General features: G+C 44.3%; 1 protein-coding gene across 1 annotated transcript; it reads right to left on the minus strand.

Moving 5' to 3' along the window:
• Window positions 1–107: 107 nt before the first annotated feature.
• On the minus strand, window positions 108–11,784 carry smarca5 (SNF2 related chromatin remodeling ATPase 5). Its single transcript, XM_072677131.1, has 24 exons — window positions 11,520–11,784; window positions 9,838–9,963; window positions 9,567–9,733; window positions 9,072–9,172; window positions 8,509–8,609; window positions 8,204–8,383; window positions 7,915–8,070; window positions 7,680–7,811; window positions 7,304–7,372; window positions 7,077–7,186; window positions 6,449–6,675; window positions 5,390–5,511; window positions 4,986–5,138; window positions 4,579–4,711; window positions 4,341–4,489; window positions 3,492–3,611; window positions 3,210–3,317; window positions 2,981–3,094; window positions 2,739–2,861; window positions 2,020–2,152; window positions 1,796–1,914; window positions 1,280–1,492; window positions 975–1,085; window positions 108–586 (listed from the first exon to the last, which is right to left on the minus strand). Exons 1-24 carry the CDS (start codon window positions 11,595–11,597, stop codon window positions 521–523), a joined length of 3,111 nt encoding a protein of 1,036 aa, XP_072533232.1. The 5' UTR covers window positions 11,598–11,784; the 3' UTR covers window positions 108–520.
• Between the last annotated feature and the right edge of the window lie 459 nt (window positions 11,785–12,243).

Raw genomic sequence — 12,243 nt, forward strand, 5'->3', positions numbered from 1 at the left:
TAGAAATCCTGAAGTAAAATGTGAATTCCTGTCACAAATCATACGGATCATCATAAATCAGGGCATATTTCTATTAAAATACACATGCAAAAAATAAAATGAGCCTATTTACAAAACAAAAAGGCATTTATTAGAGACGTGTGTTCCAAAGTACTATTCCAAGGTAAGTACGTATACAATACTGGGGAATCCTTAAAAAAAAAAAAAAAAATTTTGAAACAAGCAAATGGAATGTGGTACATATCCAACAGGCATAAATACATCTTATTAACTCACACATTACAGATACAAAAAGGGATAAAAAAAAAAAAAAAAAAGAAAACAAAACAGCATAGCCGTAGCACACAGTATAACTAAAAGACAGACCTAATTTACAATACTATGCCTTTCTAAAAAAGGACGAGCTACTGCGGCGCAAGAATCAGTCCTGCAAGCTGATACAGTACAAGAGCGGGACCCGTAACACAAACGCATGTATCACTCTACTGAAGCTCGTCCCTCAGTGGGTGTTCAAGTCCGACTATAACTTCAGCTTCTTTTTGCGTCCGCGGCCGTCTGGGGTCCCATCCTGCTTGCGTTTCTGTGCCTGAGAGATAAGCAGAAACCATTTAAATACTTAAATACTACCATGTTTAGCGACTGACTAGCTCAACATTAAGCTCGTCACATTTTATGAGAAATAAATGGCTACTTTATATTGTCCTTAAAAGCACAAACTGTCCAATAAATAATTTAAGTCTGTAGCTTAGGCAGAAATACTGACCAACAATAAATAAATAAATAAATAAATATATTTATACACACACACCCACACACACACACCTCTGAAAAAGCTGCTTATCTGGGCATTAAGTGTTAATTTGCTCAGTAAAATGCTAATATTAGAATTATTAGAGTTAGTTATTTATACTTGTATTACAGTCATCATCCAACCCCTGGTTTGACTTGTGTGGACCCGGTTAGAGTCAACTTACTGAAGAAGTGCGAGGTCCCCGTTTCTTCTTCTCAGCCTTCTCCCTTTCTTCCAGCTCCATGTTTTCACGTTCAATGAGGGTGATCAGTGTGTTACACCGCCTCTGTAGTTCCTGCAAAGATACAAAAACGCACAGTTCAGTCTTACCACAATAACAGGAGACGCACCAGTTAAACACCACTTCCATTAGTGTTACTCAGGGGCAGGAGCAATTGGTGAGTTTAATATGCATTCAGTTCACTGAAAGCTACTCCTAGTCCAGGACACTTGTGCTGCTTTTCATTGGCTGCTGGGCCTGTCGCTCACCATAGCAGTGCGGGACTTGAGGAACCAGTCGAAGCGGAACTGGGGCGAGTTGCGGATACACTGGCGCAGCTCATCGTAAACACTCTCCTTGTCGAAACCCAGCTTGTGCAACATGCAGATAAGGAAGCGGTCCTCTTCTTCAGTGTAGTTCTTTCCCTTGTTGGTCCCGTAGGAAATCCTCAGCTGGTGGAATGGGGCCTTGTAACGACCAATCTACGAAAATTGAAGAACAAAAAACACCTGCATAAACTTCAAAGCTTTGATTTGGTCTTTCCTCCTTTGGGTTGTGCCACCCTAATAAATCCAACCTTTTCAGAACCGGTAAAGAACCCAGTTTTTAACTGCAGTCTTGCTTCTTATTCACATTTTCTGTACATATGGTGTGTGTATGTATTGCACACAGCTGTTGTAAAGGGCTACACATACACAGGAGCATATTGCACACTGTAGGTTTACATGCTCGGGCGTAAAAAGGGCTTAAGACAGACAAGCAAGACGCAAGAGGCTGTCCTTTACCTTTGAGTCCAGGGCTTTCTTTATGCTGATCCTCCTCTGAATCCTGGCCTCGCCCCTTTCAATCTGAGCCATGATCTTCTCAATATCCTGGAGCTCATTGCAGCGCTCCCAAAATACAGCTACACACACAAAATACAGAAACAGCTCAATCCCTCATTCACAGCGTATATAAAAAGTAAGGTCACAGTTCACAGTGTGTAAAATAAGGTTTACTGAATACTTACCAGAATACTCCATGACCTCCTCAGGCGTTTTGCCTTCCACTTCACGAGCAATGTTCTCAATATCATCTCGCCCCCATTTCTCATTTGCCTTGATGAACTGATTGAAGTCTCGCTTGTTCCAAATAGTGAAGCCCTATTGAAAGATCGGAGGTGTTACGCTGCAGTCAATGCGGATGGAATATGGTGGTAATCATTTAGGGCTATTTAACAACAACATAAAGTTCTTCTGCTTGTTACAGACATCGAGAGGACTTTGCCTTCATGAAATAAGATCACTATAAGTATCACAATAAGTACACTGTATAGCCCGACAAAGAAACCTCCAAGTTCCAGCTGACCATTTCAGGCATGGACTCCACAAGACCTCTGAAAGCAGATTAATTAGGTCCAGTATGGTGCAAGATGGGGCCTCTATGGCCATCAATGCACTTTAGGTGCTGGTTGTCCTTTTTTGGACCATTTTTGGTAGGTGCGGACCACTGCATACCAGAAAAACCTCCAGACCTGTCTGATGTTTTGAAGATATTCTGACCCAGTCGTCTAGAACATCACAATTTGGCTTTTGTCAAAGTGGCTCAGATTCTTACGCTAGCCCCTTTATCCTGCTTTTAACACCTTCAAGGACTGACTGTTCACTTGCTGCATAATATATCCACACCTCGACAGACGCCACTGTAGAAAATCAATGTTTTCCTCTGACAGAAAATGCAAGAGTTTACCTGGGAGAGGAGATTCTCCTTCTCCTCCAACTCTTCCTCATTAAGAGGCTCAGCCTCATCAATCTTAGCCTGTTCCTCCTTCTGCACCTGTGCAGAGTTGGGCAGGTCAGGATTCCTGGGCACCTGGTGGCACATTTCAGAAAGTAATTATATTACCTTACTGTTTGTGAACATTACTTAATAAGCCCACAGTTGTGCAAAATAAAAGAGCAACCTGAGAAACAAACACACACCACACACACCTTGTAACCAATAGTTTTCCTGTAATACAAGATCTCCTTCTCCAGCAGCTCAAAAAGCCGAGGAGGGAAGAACTGAAAGTCTTGAACATTGGGCTGTTTTGGGGGGCGAGGAGCCTGTGGAAGCAAACCAAGAGAATGGAGATGTGAAAGTCTGTAGCTTGTATCGAACCACTGTCACAGAAAGTTTGTCTTGAGGGCCAAGCTTAACTGATCTATGGGGGGGCATTACCTTTGGTGCTTTTGGCTCACTGACTCTCAGTGCCTCTCGGAAATAAGCATCAACAGCATAGTTTGCCTTGCGCTCTCTCTTGGGAGGTTCGATCCAGTTTGTGATAACCTGAGAGAGAGAGGAAAAAAAAAGAAATAAAACTAATTTGAGAGAATGTTGAGAAGCTAAAACGATGGCAGTTACTTTGTCAAATGTCATCTGTCATTTATAGAAATCAATACAACACTTTTTATACAAAAGTCCATCAGAGTAAAGTCACGCAAAGCAAATTCCATCCGTTACCTTTTTCTTCTCTCTGTAATCTTCACCTTCAAAGTTGTACACGCTGTTTTCTGTGTCCATGGTGAAATTCCTCAGAGAGCTTTCGCCAAGGTTGGACAGCTTCTCTTTCATCTCCATGGTCTTGAACACAAAAGGCATAAAAGAAGGATAATTAGCAATGTAAAACTCCTCCATACAGCACATACTACTGCTGTGACTCTTTTGGCCAAAACACGGGCAGTGGTGGCTCAGCGGTTAGAGCTCCGGGCTGTCGATAACAGGGTTGTGGGTTCGATTCCCGGGCTCGGCAAGCTGCCACTGTTGGGCCCTTGAGCAAGGCCCTTTACCCTCTCTGCTCCCCGGGCGCTGGAGTTGGCTGCCCACCGCTCTGGGTGTGTATGTGTACTCACTGCCCCTAACACGTGTGTGTGTGTGAGTGTGTGTTCACTACCAGATGGGTTAAATGCGGAGGACACATTTCGCTGTACAGTCCACACTGTACAGTGACGAATACGTGCACCTTTATCCTTTTTATCCTTTACCTGAGTGCACTGGTACTTGTATTTAACCGTAACTGTAGCAGTTGCATAGAAAATACATGGTACTCGCTATTAGGGCAAAAGCAGTCATTTCAAACCTAGAAAGCTCAAGCTGTGAGCCTTTGGATTTGCATTGTTTTTTTGGAACCTGTAGTAATTTATATAGCCATTCTCTCTCTCTCTGGACTGAAAAACAACGATTTCAACGAAATTCTGACCATCATCTTATTTCAGTTCATCAAATTATGGTTGGTTGTTTTTGGGTGTGTATGTATTTCTATATACCGTTCCCTTTTCCCCTCCCCGACAGAGATTCACTCATATCCGGTACCTTCTTTTCTCCTCTCTCCAGTATGGCATCAATATCTTCATCAGTAATTTCACTCTCCTTGGAGGCGAAGACGTGAGTGGCACCATGCCGAATGATGGACAGCATCTCGTCCTTCCCCAGCTTGTTCATGCTGGGGTCTACTAATCTACCTAGAAAGTAAAAAACAGAAGCTCAGAAACCCAAATCATTAAAAACAAGCACCAATGACTTCTGGAAGATGCTTCTGTTGGCATCTCACCCTGCTGGATGACGATGGAGTCCAAACGGAGTTTCATTTCGGCTCGTTCCACGATTCTCTCCTCCACCGTATTTTCTGTGATGAAGCGGAATACACGCACCTGCTTTTTCTGACCAATCCTGTGAGCACGATCCTAAAAACAGCCAGAGAAACAGACCAATATGCATCTTAAAACTACAAGAGTACACAACTTAATCTGATTTATGGACAAGCAAGCTGTCAACCTGAAGCCAAACTGCAGAGAGAAGCAACTTCTTAGAAAACATTCAAAAGTGAAGGATAACTCAATAACAGCACCTGAAGAACACCATGTGAAACAACAGAGCTCAAAATGCCACCATCCTCCATCAAAGCCTTTATAAGGAAGTAATTTCCAGAAACCACATTTCCAAGGGTAAAACACTGACCATGGCCTGCAGGTCCACTTGAGGATTCCAGTCGGAGTCATAAATGATGACCACGTCGGCTGTGGCCAGGTTAATACCCAGCCCTCCAGCCCTGGTGCTCAGCATGAAGATGAACTTGGAGCTGTTGGGTTCGTTGAAGGCATTTATTGAGATCTGAGCAGATTGAGAGGGAAAAGGTTAAGCAGAAAATAATTAATTATAAATGTTAAAACGCCTCCAGCTCAATAATTTCATTTGGACATCTGATTCAAATTTTTAAGCATGCAATCATTTACGGTTGTTTAATTAATTGCAGGTTGTTTTTGTCCCCTGAAGTCTTAAATCATTACGTTCTGACATCTAAATCCAATTCAGTGAATATAACTTAGATAAAAAACACTGATTGAGCACGTGGTTCAGCATACCTGTCTCTCCTCATGTGGAGTTTGCCCATCTAGACGGCAGTAACCATAGTTACGCCACATGCAGTAGTCTTCCAGAATGTCCAGCATCCTGGTCATCTGGCTGAAGATCAGCACGCGAGACCCTGAGTGAGACGAATGAAATAACTTAATTCCCAAAGTAGCAGACAGCATAAACAATTTCTCGCTCCATGTCTGTACTGCCAAGGAGTTCTCGATGCTATTATGGACGTTTTATTCAGTGGCTGTCCCCAAACACCAGGTTTAATTTCCAACCTCCACTGAGAATTCCCAGTTAGAAATTCATTGCATAGCATCGTCTCATGTGGCAAAAACACATAGCCCTTCACACCTGCTATTTAACATGCATCTCCTCTTAGCGCTTATGATTTGATAAGGATTTCTCTGCATGGAGAACATGGCGCATATTAATATAGCTAAAAAATTTTTAAAAAATAATAATAATAAATACCAGCCAAAAAAAATTTGCCTTTATCTATTGGTTCATTGATGTTCATAACGTGCTTAGCTGACTCGCGCAGACGGTGGACGCCAAAGTCTTGCCGTTATAATGCATTCATTACAGGGCAACGGGGCGGGTGGAGTTTTGCTGTCAGGGGCACTTTGGCGCTCACACTACAAGAATAATATAGCCATCGGAGTCTCTGACCACCCCCGAATGTGATTTGCGTGACCGGGTTACAATGCACCCTTGAGACGCACTGTATCCCATTCCCATTCTAACTGGCTCACCCAGAACGCAGGACATTAAAGCCAGGCGTGAACTGGGCCTTTTCACATTTTGTGGTCTGCTCCGCCGCATCTACACCCTTCTTTCTGAAGGCCCAAGAGAGCTCTTTGGATCTGCCCACGGTGATATTCACCACTCACTTCAACCATCAAGAGCAGATTAGACTAAACGTATGAGGTTTAAATAAGACAGACTCCTCCAGAATCCTCCCTAACCACGTTCTGATCATCTGCAGCTGATGTCCTGCACCTGAAGAGCAAATATAATTAAGTTATTTTGATAGTAATGTTTTGCACATGACCGTAGCTAACCTTGCTCATTCAGCTTGGGCAGCAGCTTGTCGAGGACGGCCATCTTGCCACTGTTGACGACCAGATGGAGGTCGGTGGTGTAGGGAGGACCAGGCTCAGCTCCGTCGAACAAGTACGAGTGATTGCAGCACTTCCTCAGCTGCATCAGCACATTCAGCAGACGCATCTTATCCATCTTCCCCGCAGAGTTCAGGATATCAATGTCCTTCATCAGGATCTTCGTATACCTGGGAGAAAATAATACTTAGTAAGTTAATGGGAGTTTAAGGCTGGGGAGTGACTGTCCTGTATATAAAAAGTAACCATTTGTAAATAAAAAAATTCAAGATTTAGTGCACTTAACTTAGCAGCAAACCCCTCGTATTTGAGCGAAGAAAACAATGTAAACATTACAGAACCCTTCTAGATGTGGGGTCCTCTTGGTCAGCTATGTCCTGACATTTACTGTCAGTATGTACTTGTCATACTTGCGAATGAACCGTGATTGAACACTATAAAAGCCACCTCAATAACACAAATTTCCCATTCTTTCATCTTGGACACTGATTCAGGTCTACTTGCTTCCTCCTAGATCTCCAAACACTAGGAGGAGATCAGCTCGCAAAGGCACTTACTGAGAACCACATACCATTCTCTCTGCATCTTGCTGAGTCCCACATACATCTTCACTTCTTTCTTTGGGAGGAGAGATTTCTCCACGTCGGCTTTGATACGCCTCAGCAGGAAGGGACGCAACACCTACACAATTGGGCATATTACTTAATGTGGCAGAATTTCCACAAAAATGCAGAGCTGCTTTTACAGGCTTATGGTTTTATTTCAATAGAAAAAAAATAATACATAAATAACACTTACAGTGTGCAGACGCTCAACCAGTTTTGTGTCCCCAAGACAGTTGTTGGTGTCAAACCAGGAGTCGAAGTCCTGTAGAGCACAAAAGGGACAGGGAGTGATTCATTCATTTAATACTTTTTATTTAAATATTAAAATTTATTTATTTGAACTTATTTACTTTACTGACACAGCCTTAACCTTTACTACAAAAAAAGCAATAGCAAATAAGAAAGGACATCACAGGAACAGAGTTCCACCACACTGTGCTTTGACCTCTAAAAATATAAAAATGGGATGCATGGATCTATGAAGCTTCCTAAAGGGTTCTGACCAGCAGGTGGCACTCCAAGCACGTTTTTCTATTAATCTGCAGCGTTAACTTGGTTAAGGAGATTACCTCAGAGGAGTTGAAGACATCAGGTAGAAGAAAGTTCAGCAGAGCCCACAGCTCGTGCAAGTTGTTCTGCAGCGGGGTTCCAGTCAGCAGCAGCCGGTTGGTGGTCTTGAACTCTCGCACGATCTCCGAGAGCTACGAGATACCATCATTCGTCACAAAATGCAGAAACTTGCTCCACACAAGCACCAAACACAAAGTGTGAACCTGACCGGTAACGTATGTAATCGATCCAGACCTTAGATTTCTCATTCTTGATACGATGGGCCTCGTCAATGACCAAGTATCTCCAGTTAAACTTCTTAAAGACGGCCCTCTCGATGATGAGCATCTCGTAGGAAGTGACGCACACGTCCCACTCTCCCGGCAACAAGGTGTCACGGATAAAGGCCGTCTAAAAACACAAGCAAATCAGTGAGTGAGTGAGACAGGGTCAATCAAGTAACAGCAAATGAAAGAAGCCAAGGGAGAGAGCAATGTTTGAACCATAAAACACACGTCCAGTCAGAAATCAGTCCCTCACTCACCCTCTCATCCCTGTCTCCGATGAGGCAGACCGCCCGGAGGGAGGGCACCCAGCGCTTGAACTCGTTCATCCAGTTGTAGAGGGTGGATTTGGGCACCAGGACCATGTGAGGGCCAGGGATGTTCCTGTAGTGCTTCATGTAGCCCAGCAGAGAAATGGTCTGTAGGGTTTTTCCCAGACCCTGAGGAGAGGAAAGAAGACACCTGTTAACATCTGATACACACTTAGTTATCATAAAGGGATTCTGCTGTAGATAAAGGTCAGGTATTGGCAGAAGACAGCAAAGTAAGATGTGGGGAGCTGTACCATTTCATCGGCGAGGATGCCATTGATTCCATTCTCATAGAGGGAAATCAGCCAGTTCAGTCCACGGACCTGATAGTCTCTCAGTTTGCCCGTTTTCACATCTGCACAAAAATAAGAAGTGACATGTTAGAGGTTTAAAAAACAATACGATATAAAAGTCAACCCGGTGGGTTTATACATATTCACTGTCACTAACTGTTTATAACAGTTCTGAAATAGAGGTGGGCAATATGACAATTTTATCATATCTTAATTTTTCATTATAAGTCTGGTTTAACTGGATGAAGTCCAGCAGATTTGGAATAAAATATGGAAGTGTTCAGACTGTAGTTATTAAAAATCTGTTGCTACTGATGCATTTGTCCATACATCTGTTGTGATAAATATTGTGTATTGTGAAAATGTCTTTAAATATCGCGTTACAACATTACCATATCAGTCAGCCCAATTCTGAATACAATTCAGTAACAACCATCAGAAATGTGAAAACTTGAACAACCTAAAACTTCAAAACACACTTTTGAAGCCCTCAAAGCAAACAGGAGTACGGAGGTTTAACTTACAGGACGGCGACTCGTCGAAGCGCGTGCACACATTGGAGGCTTTGCTGTTTTCACTGAGCAGCTCCTCATCCTCTTCCTGCTCTGTGCGACGGTGACGGTTGCTGTGACGGAGTACAAGCGTCAAACAACATCAATCAATCAATCAATCAATCATGGGCAAAGAAACTAACCAGGAGAAAGTCAGGCTCATTGGAACAACCTGAACCAAGTTTGTTAAAAGCAGTAAAACATGTGGATGCATACTAATCAGGTTGGTAGGTGTGCACAGGCTGCCCATATATTCTGCACTGTTAACAGCAGAACCTGCTACTACACCCTTGGTTCTTGGAGTGATACCATAGAAGAACCATTTTTGGTTCCATAAACAAACATTTTGGCAGTTTTTGATGGTGAAAATTTTAATTTCTTCACATCGCTTTTATAAACGTATTGAAAAGTGGTTCATCTATGGCATGGCTCACAGGAGCGCAGGTCAGGGTCAGGAGGAGCACTTACTCTCCAGCAGAAAGGAGATTCTGTTTCTCGTCCTTTTTAAGGCGAGGACGGCCAGGCTTCATCTTCAGGGGAGAGGTAGGAGTCTTCTGGGCGGCAGGCTGGATGAAGTGGGCAAACACTTCAGTCTGCTTCAGCAAGTACTCAAATCTGTTGGTCCGGTCTGTTTTCTGGTCGAGAAAACCAAATCAGCAAATCAGAACAAGGTTCTCATTGCAGAACCCATGCAGGCGACGGTGAGTGTATACAGCAGGTCATAAGGACTAAAGCTTACCACTTTCTCTTCATAGCCTGCTGGCTGCTCCATCTTCGGCGTTTCAGCCGCAGGCGAGGACGACTGGTCCCCGCTATCCTGTGCCGCTTCGGATGGTTCATCATGGCCAGCGTCTGAGGTGCCATCCTTAGAGACAGACAAGGTAGGTCAATTACCAGTAGAATAACACTTCCAACAGCATGGAGCCAATGGAGCTCTGCAGTTATTGAGTCAGTTGGAGACTTCTGCACTCAGCCCTGACCCCGCTCTGTAACTTCACGTGGTCTGACAGACACTCGGTGGACACTGAGCTGCTCTCTGCGAGCTGTTCCTCCTAAACTCTTCCACTGTTCAATAATAATAACAACAATAATACCCCTGGAGGAAGATCTAGGAGGGAGGATATTATTAAATTTCACCAGCTGACTTGTTGTTGGTGGTGGTGCAGCGGTGTCTCCTATCACATACAGAACCACACTGGAGTTCAGTGAGCTCCTCAGTGTAGAACCTCCCATTCCTTCAGTACTGTGTGGAAAGGCAGGCTGCAGGTGTGTCCCAGGTGTGGGCAGGTGTGGGCAGTGGTGGCTCAGCAGTTAGAGCTCCGGGCTGTCGATAACAGGGTTGTGGGTTCGATTCCCGGGCTCGGCAAGCTGCCGCTGTTGGGCCCTTGAGCAAGGCCCTTTACCCTCTCTGCTCCCCGGGCGCTGGAGTTGGCTGCCCACCGCTCTGGGTGTGTGTGTGTGTACTCACTGCCCCTAACACATGTATATGTGTGTGAGTGTGTGTTCACTACCAGATGGGTTAAATGCGGAGGACACATTTCGCTGTACAGTGACCAATACATGCACCTTTACCTTTACCTTTAGTTTTGTCCATCTAGTGTACAGCATACTAGAAAAATAGAAATACTAGAAATACTACTAAATATGCGAGGTGCATCCCTCTTAAATGACCGTGGTCTCGACCCATCGCCCACCTTCAGCCAGCCACGACAGTCCTGAACTGTGTGGGAAGAGGAACAGCGCCAACAACAGGTAAACAGAGCAGCATGGGGGAGCCGCGGCATGGGGGAGCCACGGCATGGGGGAGCCACGGCATGGGGGAGCCACGGCATGGGGGGGGTTTCCAGGTTGAGCTACAGCTAGTGATATAAAACAGGCCAGCATTCAGGCCCATTTCACTCTCCAAGCTGTGGAGATTAGAGCTGTTTACCCCCCAAAGCTGAAGAGGATGCAGCGCCGGATAGCGCCGCTAGCCGGTCACCAACAGGGGCCGTTAGGCTAAAGCTAGCCTGCTAGCTAACAGGCTACTGCGAGCTCCTCGGGTCCCGCTAGCTAGCTCACAACCAAGCGGTACTATTAAATGTACCGGTGGGTGGCCAGTTAGCTCAAATCTGACAAATTAGGACTCGAGTTTGTGACTGAAGCGATCTCTGCCGCTTCTCCATCATCAGCCGAGGCTCCGCGGCTGAACCCCAAAGCCGCCGCCGCAGCAGAACAATACCGCTAGCGCTGCTAACCAGCCAGCCAGCTAACTAGCTCAGCCCCGCCGGCCAGTTCCTCCCCAAAAAGTTCCACACCTCCTCTAAACCGCCGACACGTCGTCCCCGAAGCCCCGTCGCGCTCTCCCCAGCACAGATGCCGGGGTTTTCGAGCTCCAGTGGCGGACTACAGCCTGTTACTGTAGCCCGACTCGTGCCTCACCTCCGCCGGTCCCGGCTCGCTGGGTCCCCGTTGCTCCTCCCGCGGTTGCTCCACCACGCCGTCCTCTCGATCAGACATGATCAGACGCTTTATTTAGACTCAGAACAGACACGGACACCCGATCGTACCCCGTCTAGCGCCCGGAACTCAGAGCAGTGTCGGTGACAACAAGTTAACCCCCTAAAAGTTCGGGCAGGCGGTCCAGAACCGGAGCAGCTCGACCGGCTTCGCGTCTTTTTTTCTGTTGCCGCTGTTCCCGCACTCGTGTGGGCCGCCGCAAGTACCGCGAGACTTGGATTAGTTACACCGCGAATGAACCAGGGAGCGTTGATGTCGCGAGATTTCGTAAACGGAAAAGCCAGAGTTGTGACGTAATGGCGGGCTTTCTCGTAACTGATGATGATGATGATGATAATAATAATACACATAATAATAATAATAATAATAATAAACATAATAATAATAATACACATAATAATAATAATAATAATAATAATAAACATAATAATAATATAATAACAAACATAATAATAATAATAAACATAAAATTAATAATAATAATAATAAACATAATAATAATAATAATAATAAACATAATAATAATAATAATTATAAACATAATAATAATAATAATTATAAACATAATAATAATTATAAACATAATAATAATAAACATAATAATAATAAACATAATGATAATAATAATAAACATAATGATAATAAT

Source organism: Salminus brasiliensis, chromosome 4 (assembly GCF_030463535.1).
Source record: "Salminus brasiliensis chromosome 4, fSalBra1.hap2, whole genome shotgun sequence".
Classification (NCBI taxonomy): Eukaryota; Metazoa; Chordata; class Actinopteri; order Characiformes; family Bryconidae; genus Salminus; species Salminus brasiliensis.